The following is a 17,107-nucleotide window of genomic DNA, read 5'->3' as shown; positions in this document are numbered from 1 at the left end:
ACTTTGCCTGCTGGGGCCTAGGTTTGATTCCTGGCCGGGGAACTAAGATCCAGCAAGCCATGCAGAGTGGCCAAAAAAGAAAAAGAAATGCATAAACAGGTCACCATAAGAAAAGCTGATATTTATGGAGTAGACCAAGGACCATCTTACAGAGTAAAGGATAAAAACTGCATGATTATCTGAGCAGATACAGAAAAAGTATTAAATAAAAATAAGCAATCATGACTTTTATTTTTTAAAAAGGTCTTACTACAGGAGAATAAATTAGAGGAGACTCTTCTATGAAAAAAGCTTAAAAAGTAACTGAGTTTATTTGGAGAAAATGAGATCGAGAAGTTCAAGAAGGAAGCTAATAATCATGAAAAAAAATTTTCAGGTATTTTTACATATATTATCTCACTCATTTAAGCCTCACAATAACTAATATGTTATGAGAAGAGATTCTTACAAGGAAGGGCAAAAAACATTCCTAGCATGCTAGACTGAGTACAAGCCTGGGAGTCAGATAGTCTAGGATTTGAATCTTAACTCTGCCATTTATGTACTGGGTAACTTTCAACAAATTACTGTGAACTACTCTGAGTCTCAGCTTCCTCATCTACAAGATGAGGTGGATTAAATAACAAAACAAAGTACCAGCTCATAAAAGGTATTCAAGAAATAGAGCTATTTTTTTTTCAATTTGTTAATGTTGGAATTTTATTTATTTTCCATAGCTAAAATGTATTTACATTATTTATATATGCATTTCAAAGGCATTTTACTTTGTAGCACAGAAAATACACAAAACAATTATCCTCCAGGTATAGTTTTTGAATATTATTTCATAAATAAATCTTGTCTCATTTATATGCATATTGTCCATAACAGAAATAGAGCTATTTTTATAAGGTTCTCTTGCATCTACTAAGAAAAGAACAATAAAGATTTTAAGTAGATGGGGAAAAAAGCGCTAATTTTGCAAACGTCTTAATTTGAGAATGGACCTTTATAGCAATAGTGAAGGTAATAATTAAGGGAATTTTAGTCGCTAATTACTTTTAGTGTTTCTGTTTATATTTGCAGGGTACCGTTGGGGTAGCCAATGGCCTCAATTCATCTATATAATAAAGCAGTTGGATTATATAATCTCTATGATTTTTTTTTTAATTTTAAAATATTATGACTTTAACTTCTATATAGGTTAAGAACTGTGTGTGCGGTACATCACAAATTACATCCGTAAAATTCCTCCTTTGGAAATACTTAGGAAAACTGTAAATAGTTATCCTCAGAGTTGTATAAAGTTAGTTAAAAAACAAAAGGAAAATGTGAAAGTCACTCAGTCGTGTCTGACTCTCTGTGACCCCATGGACTATAGCCTGCCAGGCTCCTCTGTCCATGATTCATGATTCTGCAGGCAAGAATACTAGAGTGTGTAGTCATCCCCTTTTCCAGGGGATCTTCCTGACCCAGGGATCCAATCAGGGTCTCCTGCATTGCAGGCAGATTCTTTACCATCTCAGCCACCAGGAGAGCCCATAAAGTTATTACTGCCTAAAAAAGAGTCGGGTGGACTACATGACTTCTTGGAAGTCAGATTATGGAAAGAACACACACTTGGACACCACAAGACCATCAACAGGAAAGATGCTCTTCCATTTACATGAGCAAACTTAGGTGAGTTAATGTTTGTCAAACCTTAGTTTTCTTATCTATAAAATGAATGTATTAATACTTTGAAGTTGGTATTCTCAGAATTACATGAGAAAATAAAAATACGTAAGTACCTCACCCAATAATACATAATAAATGTGAGTCCCCTTGGCCCCTTGAGTTTTTCTCAATCATGTTACTATGACTAGTCTGTTGGCAATGGAAACCAAAGTATTACATGTTTCAAGGAATACTTGTTTACTTCTTAATTATTAAGGTATACAAAGTAAAATAAGGGTTAAATCCCTGCCAACATGTTTAGAACTCTCCCACGAGTTAATAAAATACTCAGAGTTCATTACTGAGAAGACTCAAAATTTCAATCATTTTTGTTTGAGAAAGTCTATGAAAAACAAGTAGTACTCAACTATGTTTAATATGGCAAGTTCAAAGGTGAACTATTTAAAGTCTAAATGCTTGCTCTAGGTCAAAGGTGCAACAAATCAGCTGGCAGATGTGAATGATTATCTCACGGCTACTTGGTCAGCTATGTTAAGTGACAAAAATCTCTTAAAGCAGCAATGGAAAGGATCACAAAAAAACTTGGAAAAAAAAAATTAGAATCACACCTTAGCCCCAGAGAAGCAAAGTGCATTGAGTATTAATCAAAGAATTAATACTTTAAAAAGATGTGCTGGCCACTTTCACCAAGAAGAGTGTTTGAAAATTCAGATTTCGTCACAAATTATTCAGAGCGTTCAAGATCAAAGCAATGAAAAAAGCTAATTATGAGGGCTTGTGATCTAAAAATACAGCACTATTACTTTTGGTCAGAAGAGACCTAAATTAAGTGTAAGCATGTTTAAATCCTTTAGAAATTTCTTTGTACATGAATATCAGTCAAGATAAAATTATATCAAATACAGACTATAACTGTGCTTAACTAATAAAGTTTAAGGGTCAAAACAAGACAATTTCCTAGGAAATATGATTAATGGCCATTCTGTACATTTCCAATACCACATACACCCTTTTACAAAGTATTTTAGGAACATTCTTTTATTTGATAGGCATAAACATTACAATATGTTTCAAAAATAGTCCAAACTAGTGACTCAATCCAAGTTTTGATGATTTCAAGCAGACTGTGCAGAGCAGCCCTGAGACAGAGTGGCGACACCTCCCAGCTCTAAATGAAACTGTCATCTGCCTGCCAACAGACAAAATGCACTATGCCCTTTTAAATAAGTTCATACTGCAAGACCACCTCACAGGTAACACTTTTGGACATGCTCAGACACTTTTGGACATGCTCAGACACTGAACACCCCTGGATAAGAGTCAAGAACTGCCTTCCTTATCCATTTCTGCTCCACTGCAGAAATAAGAATGAAATTCCACTGTATACCACAACAGCAATTTTTCTGAGGCAAATAAAATAGTTTGCCATAAACATTTTTTTACCTATAAGAAATCAACCTGAAGCAAATCCATGCTGACAGAAAATGAATCTGGTCGTTTTGACATACAGCTTACTCTCCTTCACTAACACCTACCTATTATTCACCTTGTATCCGCTATGAATCTTCCTGAAAAACCGCCTTCATCTTGTCATTCTACTTACTGTTCAAGAAGTGCAAAGTTTCCCTGCACCCAACTCCAAATTCCCCTACCTGGCCTCCAAGGGCTGCATCATGTGGCCCAGCTACCCAAAGCTCAGTTCCCATCACTCCCACTGTGACTTCCTTTCCTCACAGCCCCCATGACTGACTCATGCTATTCATTCCCCCTGGAGTATTTTCCTTTCTCACCACACCTGTCCCCATTTACAGTATGCTCCTTTTTCCCTCCCGCTATCCTCCCAAGTCCCACTTCCTACATGAAACGTCTTCCTACTATTTCTACCTAAAATGAGAGCACTCCTCAGAACTTCTATTACAGTTGAATCAGTCTGTTTTACACCTCTTCAATTTGAAACTTCTTAAAGCATTTTCTCAAAAACCTCTTTGCAGGGACTTTCCTAGTGGTTCAGTGATTAGGAATCCACCTTCTAATGCAGAAGATACAGGTTTGATCCCTGGTCAGGGAACTAAGATCCTGCATGTCTCAGGGCAACAAAGCCCATGGTCAGCAACTGGAGAGCCCTCACACCACCAACTAGAGAAAGTCCATGTGCTGCAACAAAGACCCAGTACAGCCAAGATAAATAAATATTAAAAAAGGAAATAAAAAATCTCTCTGTAATAGCAGGCTACCTTATTCACTCCTTGATACACAGAAGAATAAAACTCTCATATATGACTTACCCTCTTGGGTATACCTGGAATTATGCACAGTTTTCAGCCACAATATCTATATTTCCACTAATTTCTCCCCCACTAAAGAAAGCATAATAAAAAGCTGGTGAACATATTATACTTCAATAAAAGGTAAAAGGAAAAAACTGAAACCTAGGGAGTTGGAATGAGAGGGATGTTATTATATATGTGATCTTGAATATGATCAATTTACACTGAAAAAAAAAAAAACCAAGCACTTGCAAACTTTGGCACTTTATCACTATTACTAAATAATTTGTAATACATCTTACAAGTGATCATTCATAATAAGAATGATACAAACTGCTATTCTATGTAGCACTTAGCACACGACACACATAAAAAGTCATCAGTAAATACTCAATTAACCAATTAGTGTGTCTAGCCCATTAATCAATCAATTGCACATAAATATTATCACTGCTGCCACTGCCTGATAACAGTGATTGATGATGATGACACAAAATATAACATGGAGTACAGCAGCTGACTCTCCTGCTGCCAGACTCTAAGGGAACAGATGACTTCTTATAGGGTGAGTCTAAGCAATATTTTAACAGTATAGCATGACCATGGCACTGCTGAAGTCCATGAAGATCACAGTGTCTATGGCAACCATCATGCAACCCTACACCTCTTGTGCAACAGCGTGGCTATTAATGCAATCTTCGGTAAAATTAGTAAATTGTAAACTCTATCTGCCAGTGCAGTCAGGGATCAGATAACTTTTGCTCCACCCAAGAACAAGTCTTCCTGTGACAAAGCAAATCTTGTTATATATTAAAATGGCCCTCAGTTTTATAATAACAAATTGCCAATCATTAGAAGTCTCTTATCCATAGTTACAACCCAAATGTATAATCTTTAGCTGATACTAAAACATTCTGTAACATTCCAGCATGCCCCCTTAATTGCCAGTCACACAATTAGACTATGATTTTAAGATCCCCTCAAAACCTGATAAAATCAAAGAATCTGAAAATGACATCTTTCCCTTTAAAAATCTCTACATCTACATCAGATTGCTTAGGTATAAATCCATCTATAGATCACCAGTCTTCTGTTTTCTTTAGCCCTGACATTTTAACAATCTAGAAGAGACTGATCTAAGAATAAATTTTTTAACTTATTTTTTAGTGTTCCCAAAGCAGACACTATTTAGAAATCCTTGTGAAAGTGGAGGCAGAGGAAGCACCAGTCTATCATGCCCTGGAAACTTCCAAACATCAACCAAACAGCCCAAAAGAATGTCCTACTCAACAGTTCCAAGGATGTCATTAATTGCTTCCATCTGTTTCCCTCTCTGTCCCCTCCCCATCCTAGTCAAGGCATCTACTAAAGCTATTTTTTGCTTCATTTTGCATTCTAAAGAAAAGTATAAAGAGGCCTGATGTTTTAAACTACAGAATATTTATTTTTCTCCATATCTGGTTGATAACCACAGTCATATTATTTCTGTACTCCAGGTTATTTTCAGGTAACATTTCAGAGAGTGGCATATTAAGATATGTACTTTTAAAAAACTGCTCAGTAATTCAGTTGGTCATAACACAATGTTTTCTCCTGACTCCTCAAGGAAACCAGGGATTTCCCCCCATAGTATGATAAAGGTTAAAACCTCTAAATGGTTTCATCCATTGATGATCCTTTCCTAAATCAATGGTTTCATTAAATGTTACACAAAGACAACTTCTGATTTGTCATTTATTCCACATTTATTGGTTAGAATTCCCCTCATCAGTTAGGGCTATTAGGTTACTGTGAAATAAAGTACACATAGGAGAGAAAGGATAGTTATAATTTTTTTTCTCTTTTGATGAGAACTTTTAAGATCTACTCTCAGGAACTTTCAAATATACAATACAGTATTGTTAACTATATTCACCATGCTCTACATTGTATCTCCATGACTTATTTATTTTATAACTAGAAGTCAGTGCTTTTTGACACATCCCTCCACCTCCCCACCTCTGACAACCACCCATCTGTTCTCTATACCTACGAATTCATTTTTCAAAATATTCCACATATAAATCATACAATATTTGTCTTTCTTTGACTTATTTCACTTAGCATAAGCCCTCAGGGTCCATCCATGTTGTTACAAACAGCAGACTTTTCTTCTTTTCTATGGCTGAATAATATATATCTCACATCTTCTATATCAATTCACCCAGTGATGAATACTTAGATTGTTTCCATATCTTGACTATGTAAAAAATGCTGCAATGAACATGGGGTGCAGATAGATTTTCAAGATGAGTAATTTTGTTTCCTTAACATAAATACCCAGAAGTTGAATTGCTGGATAATGTGATAGTTCTATTTTCAATTTTTTGAGGAAGCTCTTAACTCTTTTCTTTAAATTTTCCATTACCAGAGTAAGGGGCTGGGGACCTAGCTACCACCAAGGGTGATCAATGAAGTTTTGCTTTGTTTTAAAGTTACCTACTCTTTTGAGAATGTCATCACAACTAGGGTACTCCTTAATTTTTCTAAGTCCCCAAGGAAGCCTGTGAGACAGCACACAGCGTATTTCAAAAGTTTATCTCCGGAAGTGAAGTGTGAACTGTTAGTTGCTCAGTCATGCCCGACTCTTTGCAACCCCATGGACTGCAGCCCGCCAAGCTCCTCTGTCCATGGGATTTTCCAGGCAAAGATACTGGAGTGAGTTGCCATTTCCTTCTCCAGGGGATCTTTCCGACCCAGGGATTGAACCTGGGTCTCCTACACTGCAGGCAGATTCTTTACAGACTGAGTTCTGGGAACAAGCAGAAATCAGTTTCCTAAAGAAATTCATTTACCAATCAAATGATATTCAGAGACTTGAATGTGAAGGGTTGAAAGTAACTTTTTATAGGTTCATCAAGTTTAACTTACCAGATATTGAATCTCTCTATACACTATCTCACCAAGCTCTGTACCTTCCAGGGGTTGAGGGATAAATAGGTATAAGCTAGAGTTGTGTTTTTATTATAAAGTAAATGCAAGTTTAATTATAATACATTTAACTGCCAGCATTGGACTCTTAATTATTACCATGATGATGAAATGGCACATAAAGTAGGCTCATACTGGTTAGACCCAGAAGAAACCTAGGAGGCCACCAAGTCCAAGGAAGGCAAGTTTGAAAAGATACTCCCACAAAACAGACTGCAAAAAACAGATGCTTCTGGTACCTTACTTCCTAACACATGAACATTCTGCAGAATTAACAAAAACATAGTTCTGTAGAAGCACCCACTCAAGTAAGTTAGAAATAAGGTACCAATATGGGTGAAATTTTGCATCTGTTCAATGAAAATAATAAAACATAAGGAAGATAAAAATAAAGGAACACTTTTTGCTTTATTTTGAATTGTGATATATCATATAGATACAGAAAATTGCAAAAGCCTATGTATAATTACAAAATAACCACTCATGTAACTGAACAGTTAAATCAAATAGAACATTATTAACACTTTAGAAGCCCCTGCATTTCTCTCCCTCATATAGCCCTCCTTTTTCATCCTCAAAACACTACTACTCAGACTTCTGTGTTCATTATTTCCTTGTTCACCTTTATCTTTTAACCTTACAGGCATCCTTAAACAACACAATTTATTTCTACATGGTTTTGAACTTTAAATAAATGGAATCTACCTACATATTATGAGATGGTTAGATGGCATCACCAACTCAACGGACATGAATTTGAGCAAACTCTGGAAGACATGAAAGACAGAGAAGCCTGGCATGCTGCAGTTCATGAGGTCGTCAAAAGTCAGACAGGACTTAGCGACTGAACAACAGCCTATATATCTCTATCTCTATCATTCACTTCCCTAATTATTTTTGAGATTCATTCATTCTTTTTTTTAATTCATAAAGTTGACCATTTTAAAATGAGATATTCTCATTCCTTTTTACTACTAATATTCAACGGATGACTATACCATGATTGTTTTTATCCATTCCAATGTAGATAGACAAATGATATCATGAACAATGTTGATATCAGTATTCTTGTATATAGATCCTAGTGTACAAGGGTATAAGTTTCTTTAGGGAACATACTGGGAGGCAGTGAAACTGCCTATCTTCTGCTTTACTAATGACACATTGTTTCTCAAAGTGGTTGTACCAATTTACATTCCCAACAGCAGCATATGGGTGTTCCAGTTACTCCACATCCACACCAACAACTGACAACATCAGACTTCTTAATTTAGGAGCTTATAATAGAACAATTTGTACTTTTCTGGTGACTAATGACATAGAGCACTTTCGCATCAGTTTACTGGCTATTTGGATTTCCTTTTGTTTGAATTGCCTATTCAAATTCTTTGCCTCTTTTGTTTTTTAACCACATAGTCATCTTATTCTTAATGACTTGTAGAGGTTCTTTTTTTTTTTTTTTTTTTTTTTTTTTTTTGTCTTATGCATCAGCCTTTACTTTTACTTAGGACTTGACTGTCATAAAGAAGCTTTAACTAATCAAAAGTTAGTAACTCTGCTTACTTTAGATAGGATAGGTCAAAATGCTTAGAAATTTAAATTTAAAATGCTACCGAAATATGTTACAATATTTTTTTAAGTTTATATCTACAGTTATTGCTGAGCAAAAGTATTCAGTACATAATCCAGACTCATGCATGCTAAAATCAGAATGTTTCTAAATCATTTCCACTCTGAAAAACAAAATTCAGAAGTCATAGTTTGATTAAAAATTATGTCAAAAATGTTTAACACCAATGAATAAAATCAACAGTAGAAAACTTGAGTGTTGAAAAATGAAAAACTGAAACTTCAACTGTTACCAGAGCTTTATATATTTTAAAATTTCCTTCTACAATCACTATTTTTCCTTTCCTAACAAAAAGACTATTCTGCTTAGCAATAGAAGAATGTTTAATTACTTACTTAATAAATGCTGGTGGCATATCTCTCTTCAAAATCTGATCCTCAGTGGTTTGAACAGTCTCTTTTCCAACCTACAGGGAAAAAAAGATTCACATTTCAATTATAAATTCTCAGACTTTTAAAACTATTACTTAAACATATGGGAAAAATCACAAATAATCTATAATTTAAGCTTCTGGATTCGAAGATAATTTCTAGTTTTATTTTTAAATTATCAGGACTGATCCTATATTTCCTTCCATAATATACGTGGATAACAATATGGAGTACAAACATAAAATATAATCCTTTTTCTAGAGTGATTAATTTGAAAGCATCATTGAGCACACTGAGTGAAAAAAAGAAATTCATCATTGAGAATATGTATGTGTGTATTTATTTATGTTTAATCATAAACTGCCACATCTCTCAAAGACTACACGAAGTACATGAATCCAGTTAGGTAGGTTAAAATGTCTATTCAGAAAATAATTGACATTACTGGAACTGGGAAAATATATGAAGCAATTATAACTCTGAAACTAGAACCAAATATATGAAAATACACAGCTTAACTAGTAATCAACATGATGTTTTCCCTAATCATCAGTTCAGTGGCTCAGTAGTGTCCAACTCTTTGCAAGCCCATGGACTGCAGCACGCCAGGCTTCCCTGTCCATCACCAACTCCCTGAGCTTACTCAAACTCATGTCCATCAAGCCAATGATGCCATCCAACCATCTCATCCTCTGTCATTCCCTTCTCCTCCCACTTCCCCAGCATCAGGGTCTTTTTCAAGGAGTCAGTTCTTTCCATCAGGAAGCCAAAGTATTGGAGTTTCAGCTTCATCATCAGTCCTTCCAATGAACATTTGGGATTGATTGGTTTGATCTTCTTGCAATCCAAGGGACTCTCAAGAGTCTTCTCCAACACTACAGTTCAAAAGCATCAATTCTTTGGTGCTCAGCTTTCTTTATACTCCAACTCTCACGCCCATACATGACTACTGGAAAAACCATAGCTTTGACTATTGGAAGATTTCTTGGTAAACTAATGCCTCTGCATTTTAATATGCTGTCTATTAAATTGCATAGCTTTTAATAGACAATAGGTTGGTCATAGCTTTTCTTTCAAGGAGCAAGCATCTTTTGATTTCATGGCTGCAGTCATCATCTGCAGTGATTTTAGAACCCAAGAAAATAGTCTGTCACTGTTTCCATTGTTTCCCCATCTATTTGCCATGAAACAATGGGACTGGATGCAATGATCTTAGTTTTCTGAATGTTGAGCTTTAAGCCCACTTTTTCACTCTCCTCTTTCACTTTCATTAAAAAGCTCTTTAGTTCTTCTTTGCTTTCTGCCATAAGTGTGGTGTCATCTGCATATCAGATGTTATTGATATTTCTCCTGGCAATCTTGATTCCAGCTGGTGCTTCTTCCAGCCTGGCATTTCACATGAGGTACTCTGCATATAAGTTAAATAAGGAGGGTGACAAAATACAGCTTTGACATACTCCTTGCCAGATTTGGAACCAGTCTGTTGTTCCATGTCCAATTCTAATCATTGCTTCTTGACCTGCATACAGATTTCTCAAGAGGCAGGTCAGGTGGTCTGGTATTCCCAACTCTTGAAGAATTTTCCACAGTTTGTTGTGATCCACACAGTCATAGAGCAACTTGAAATCATATATAATGCTACATGCTGTAATGGAATAGATAGTTTTATCCCCTGCTGGTGGCAATGTAAACTGGTACATTCTCTTTGGAAAAGCATTTGCTAATATGTGTTAAGAGAAAAGCAAAGGAGACAAGGAAAGATATTCCCATTTGAATGCAGAGTTCCAAAGAATAGCAAGGAGAGATAAGAAAGCCTTCCTCAGCGATCAATGCAAAGAAAGAGAGGAAAACAACAGAATGGGAAAGACTAGAGATCTCTTCAAGAAAATGAGAGATATCAAGAGAACATTTCATTCAAAGATGGGCTCGATAAAGGACAGAAATGGTATGGACCTAACAGAAGCAGAAGATATTAAGAAGAGGTGGCAGGAATACACAGAAGAACTGTACAAAAAAGATCTTCACGACCCAGATAATCACGATGGTGTGATCACTGACCTAGAGCCAGACATCCTGGAATGTGAAGTCAAGTGGGCCTTAGAAAGCATCACTACAAACAAAACTAGTAGGGGTGATGGAATTCCAGTTGAGCTATTTCAAATCCTGAAAGATGATGCCATGAAAGTGCTGCACTCAATATGCCAACAAATTTGGAAAACTCAGCAGTGGCCACAGGACTGGAAAAGGTCAGTTTTCATTCCAATCCCAAAGAAAGGCAATGCCACAGAATGCTCAAACTACTGCATGATTGCACTCATCTCATACAGTAGTAAGTAATGCTCAAAATTCTCCAAGCCAGACTTCAGCAATACGTGAACCATGAACTTCCAGATGTTCAAGCTGGTTTTAGAAAAGGCAGAGGAATCAGAGATCATGCCAATATCCACTGGATCATTGAAAAAGCAAGAGAGTTCCAGAAAAACATCTATTTCTGCTTTATTGATTATGCCAAAGCCTTTGACTGTGTGGATCACAATAAACTGTGGAAAATTCTGAAGGACATGGGAATACCAGACCACCTGACCTGCCTCTTGAGAAACCTATATGCAGGTCAGGAAGCAACACTTAGAACTGGACATGGAACACAGACTGGTTCCAAATAGGAAAAGGAGTACATCAAGATTGTATATTGTCACCCTGCTTATTTAACTTATATGCAGAGTACATCATGAGAAACGCTGGACTGGAAGAAACACAAGCTGGAATCAAGATTGCTGGGAGAAATATCAGTAACCTCAAATATGCAGATGACACCACCCTTATGACAGAAAGTGAAGAGGAACTAAAAACCTTTTGATGAAAGTGAAAGAGGAGAGTGAAAAAGTTGGCTTAAAGCTCAACATTCAGAAAACGAAGATCGTGGCATCTGGTCCCATCACTTCATGGGAAATAGATGGGGAAACAGTGGAAACAGTGTCAGACTTTATTTTTTTGGGCTCCAAAATCAATGCAGATGGTGATTGCAGCCATGAAATTAAAAGATGCTTACTCCTTGGAAGTAAAGTTATGACCAACGTAGATAGCATATTCAAAAGCAGAGACATTACTTTGCCAACAAAGGTCCGTCTAGTCAAGGCTATGGTTTTTCCAGTAGTCACGTACTGATGTGAGAGTTGGACTATAAAGAAAGCTGAGCGCCGAAGAATTGATGCTTTTGAACTGTGGTGTTGGAGAAGACTCTTGAGAGTCCCTTGGAATGCAAGGAGATCCAACCAGTCCATCCTAAGGGAAGTCAGTCCTGGGTGTTCAATGGAAGGACTGATGCTGAAGCTGAAACTCTAATATTTTGGGCACCTGATGCAAAGAGTTGATTCATTGGAAAAGACCCTGATGCTGGGAGGAACTGGGAGCAGGAGAAGAAGGGGACGACAGAGAATGAGATGGCATCACCAACTCAATGGACAGGAGTTTGGCTAAACTCCAGGAGTTGATGATGGACAGGGAGGCCTGGCGTGCTGCGATTCATGGGGTCGCAAAGAAGTCAACACGGCTGAGCAACTGAACTGAACTGAATATGTGTTAAGAAATGAAACTGTCCTATCTAAGAATTCCAGTTATGAGAATATATCCTATAAGCAATAATACCAAGTGTGGTAATCACAATATTTCTAAAAATATTCACTATCATGCTAGTTAAAAAAGCAAAAACATTTTTAAAAAACTTATCCAACAATGAGGAACAGTTAATTAAATTAAGATATATCTTTAGACTTAGTACTATGCAGCCATTAAAACAATGCTTATAAAGACTCAGCACTATGGGAAAATGTTTATGATGTTATAATTCATTCAAAAGGATAAATAAAAAATAATAAGTACACTATGATTAAAACAAACCCCTAAATCATTATTATAAGGCCAAAACCCTGAAAGAATATAAAACAAAATGTGTTTATTAATGCTTGCAAAATTTTGAGTGAATCTGTATCTGTATGCTCTATCTTCTAATTTTCTGAAATGTGAATATAAAATTTTTATCTTTTAAAAAGTAATATTAACATATTACTCTGGGTTACTTAGGTGCAGTTATTTCCTATCAAATGATTTTAGTAATTATCTGTCATTTTATACCAAAATCTTTCCAAAAAGTAATGGTTAAAAAATTTTTTTTAATTTAAAATACTGTCACATTAATCAGATTGTGTGTATCTTTACATGTATTTGCTATACTACAAATGGTATGTATACTTACCCTTTCTTCAAAATCATTCCTATATAGGGCTTGGATGTCAATTTTTCTTTAACTATATCATATTACAAAGTAATATAGAAGAAGCAAACTTTCATATAAGGGGTAGTGAAATTTACCCTTTTATCAATATAAAACTATTTAGGAATGTTAAATCACAAATATGAACCAGATTTCAATGCAGAAATTTATGAAATTTTTAAAACCCAGAATGGAAATTTTCTCAATCCTATTATTTAACTTTTTATTGAGTTTTAAGAAGAAAAACTAGTTTTAAAAATCCCAAATGCACAGTAAAGCAGCTACAATAAATAATACAATAAATAATTCTCAAGAATTACCAGTCAGGCATGAGTTAATGAATACAAGTTTTTTTCTCTCAAGTTAATAGCTCAGAAAAAAGCAAGACACATATACCACTGTGTAATAGCCAGTGCTTTTGTAGACAATAGACAGTCTGTATCATAATAAAAGCCTTTCAGATCAGCAGCTAGTTCTCAAGAGTTTCTCAGATCAAAACATGACAGAATATTTCCAGATGTATTGTTCACCAGAGTTTCCAACAAAACTTAGCCATTCAAAAAGCTGTAGGCCATGACTTCATGAAGGAAAAGATGAAGTTCAGCAAAAAAGTCACTAGTTCATTCTAAGCATAAAGGGCTTAGAAAGATACTCACACTTAGAGAAATGGCAATCCCTTTTATCTTACACATCATGTGTACACATACAGAGCAAGAGCTAGAGAGAGACAAGAGCAGAGAAAGAGTGAGCAAACTGGGGACGTGGGGGGAGTTCCTCTTATATCTCCTTTAGAAAGTATTCAGTTATTCAACATTATTAACATATACTGAATGCAACTGCATGTGCAATCATTGTCTAGGTACTTTACACAAAGCAGAAGTAAAAATAAAGTTTCCTGCCCTCATGGAAGTTATATCCTAGTGGGAGGAGACAGAGATAGCACAAAAGTAAACACATAAATAAACAACAACAAAAAATCATGGCAGGTATTAGTAAAGATGATGCTATAGAGTATGTGGTTGGAGCGAAAAGAGAAACAAAGTGTAAAGTGAAAGTGTTAGTAGCCCAGTTGTGTCCAACTTTTTGCGACCCCATAGACTACAGTCCACCAGGTTCTTCTGTCCATGGAATTCTCCAGGCAAGAATACTGGAGTGGGTAGCTGGGAACCACAGAGAGGACAAAGAAGTAACACTGGAGCTGAGACTCTGAAGCTGAAGAAGAACTACATATGCAGGAGCTGGGAAAGAATAATCCAGAGGGAGAAGCAAGAAAATGACCCAACGCAGGGAAGTTTGGGTATACCCAAAGAGCCCTAAACAGGCCAGAGTGGCTAAAGCTCAGTGAGGAGGGGTGATAAGGCTGGGTTTTCAGAAGAAGGCAGGGGGGTTAGATCACAAACAGCTTTTTAAGGTCAGGTTAAGATATTTGGAATCTTTTCTAAGTACAACAAGAAGCAGGAGAGCTAAACAAGAGACTGACTTGATTTGATTTCTTTTTTAAGTTTTGGCTACACTGGGTGGAATCTTCCCAATCCAGGGATCAAACCCGTGTCTCTTGCACTGGCAGGTAGATTCTTATCCACTGGGCAACCAGGGAAGTCCTGATTTTTTTTTAAGGTCATTTTGCCTGTTATAAGGAAAAGTGATCTTTGCAGGCAAGAGGAAACGGAAGGACCAGTTAGGAGGCTACTGTAGTCATCCAGAGGAATGATAGTAGTGACTTAAAACAAGACATGAAAGTAGAAATGGAGAATTCATTTTCTTGGAGGAAGAGTTAATGGGACTTGCTCTTGGAATGGGTGAAGTAGGGATTAGGGAGTGGACTGAGAGAAAAAAAATTTGAAATGACACGTAGGTCAATTAAGTAAAATGTCTTCAAAGGCAGCAATGCCAGAAGGCTGATATATAGCAAAGATTTAAGATAAAAAGATAAAACAATCATGAATATACCAGGCAAAACAATGAAATAGTTTTTCAAATAGCAAGTATTCTGACCCCCAGTAGAGGTAATTACTAACAAATGAATCCTATTGGGACTTCTCTGGTGGTCCAGTGGCTAAGACTCTGAGCTCCCAATGCAGGTGGCCTGAGTTCAATCCCTGGTCAGGGAACTAGATCCCACATGCCACAGCTAAAGAACCCACATGCTTCAGTGAAGACAGAAATCACACATGCTGCAACTAAGACCTGGCAAAGCCAAATAAATAATTTTTTTTAATGAATTCTATTAAAATATTTTGTCTCTTTTGTCAAGATAAAGGTAAATGAAGAAGAGAAATAGACAATAAAAACATACTCAAGGGCTACTTATTTAAAAGCTATTTTTAAGTACTTAAGTGATGGGTACTAAATCTGATTATTTTAAGCTGCATTCATAACCACAGTGATAGTATCCATAATTGCTCTGATCTTCAATACACTCAGCCTATAATTAGGTTACATACAGTGAATGGCTATTTTTAAGGTACACATAAAACATGTTTATGTAGAATGAATGCCACTTCACTTGGGGAATTGATTTTTGGCAATGCTGTCCAATAGAACTTTCCGTTATGATGGAAATGCTCTATTTATGTTCTATTTAATTTGTGCCACCCAATACAGCAGCCATTAACCAAGTGTGGCTACTGAGCATTTGAAATATGGCTAGTGTAAATGAGGAACTGAATTATTACTTTTATTTCACTTTCATTAAATTTAAACTTTTTTATTAAGGCTTTTTCATTGGAATATAATTGCTTCACGATGTTTTGTTCCAAATTGGGAAAGGAGTACATCAAGGCTGTATATTATCACCCTGCTTACTTAACTTATATGCAGAGTACCTCATGTGAAATGCCAGGCTGGATGAAGTACAAGCTGGAATCAAGATGGCCAGGAGAAATATCAATAACCTCAGATACGCAGATGACATCACACTTATGGCAGAAAGTGAAGAACTAAACAGCCTCTTGATGAAAATGAAAGAGGAAGAGTGAAAAAGTTGGCTTAAAACTCAACATTCAAAAACTAAGATCATGGCATCTGGTCCCATCACTTCATGGCAAATAGACAGGGAAATAATGGAAACAGTGATAGACTTTTATTTTCTTGGGCTCCAAAATCACTGCAGATGGTGACTACAGCCATGAAATTAAAAGACTCTTGCTCCTTGGAAGAAAAGTTATGACCAACCTAGATAGCATATTAAAAAGCAGAGACGTTCTTTTGCCAACAAAGGTCCATCTAGTCAAAACTATGGTTTTTCCAGTAATAATGTATGGATGTGAGAGTTTGACTATAAAGAAAGCTGAGCACCAAAGAATTGATGGTTTGAACTGTGGTGTTGGAGAAGACTCTTGAGAGTTCCTTGGACTGCAAAGAGATCAAACAAGTCAATCCTAAAGGCATCCGTCCTGAATATTCATTGGATAAAGGACTGATCCTGAAGCTGAAACTCCAATACTTTGGCCACCTGATGCGAAGAACTGACTCATTTGAAAAGACCCTGATGCTGGGAAAGATTGAAGGCAGGAGGAGAAGGCAACGACAGAGGATGAGATGGTTGGATGGCATCACCCACTCAATGGACATAAGTTTGAGCAAGCTCTGGGAGTTGGTGATGGACAGGGAAGCCTGGCGTGCTGCAGTCCATGGGGTCTCAAAGAGTCGGACATGACTGAAGGACTGAACTGAAACTGTTGTGTTAGATTCTGTTGGACAATGAAGTGAATCAGCTCTGTGTACACATACATATAAGTCCTACTTGGACCTCCCTCCCACTCCACCCCATCCATCTAGGTCATCGCAGAGCACCAAGCTGAGCTCCCTAGGCTATATAGGGAGCTATCTATTTCACACATGGTAGTGCTTTACGTCTGGGATGAATTGGGAGATATGACTATTTTTTAAACAATCATTTTAGGTTTACAACAAAATTAAGGAAAAGATACCGAGATTTCCC

The 17,107-nt window shown here is 36.5% G+C and overlaps 1 protein-coding gene across 6 annotated transcripts in view; it reads right to left on the bottom strand.

Annotated features, from left to right (window-relative positions):
• The window catches only part of VCL (vinculin), a 109,088-nt gene that overhangs the window by 60,808 nt on the left and 31,173 nt on the right, over window positions 1-17,107 (bottom strand). For 5 of the 6 annotated variants that reach the window (XM_055536331.1, XM_055536325.1, XM_055536317.1 and 2 more), the window contains exon 2: window positions 8,859-8,929. In XM_055536331.1, coding sequence (XP_055392306.1) covers window positions 8,859-8,929 — 71 coding nt within the window. Of the gene's footprint in view, window positions 1-3,191; window positions 3,330-8,858; window positions 8,930-17,107 lie in introns of those variants that run through there. The other variant, XM_055536353.1, reaches the window with a different exon arrangement.

The sequence above is a fragment of the Bubalus kerabau genome, chromosome 1, assembly GCF_029407905.1.
Source record: "Bubalus kerabau isolate K-KA32 ecotype Philippines breed swamp buffalo chromosome 1, PCC_UOA_SB_1v2, whole genome shotgun sequence".
In the NCBI taxonomy this organism is placed as follows: Eukaryota; Metazoa; Chordata; class Mammalia; order Artiodactyla; family Bovidae; genus Bubalus; species Bubalus kerabau.
Note: the sequence above shows the minus strand (reverse complement) of the source record. Positions and strands in the feature narration are given on the sequence as shown.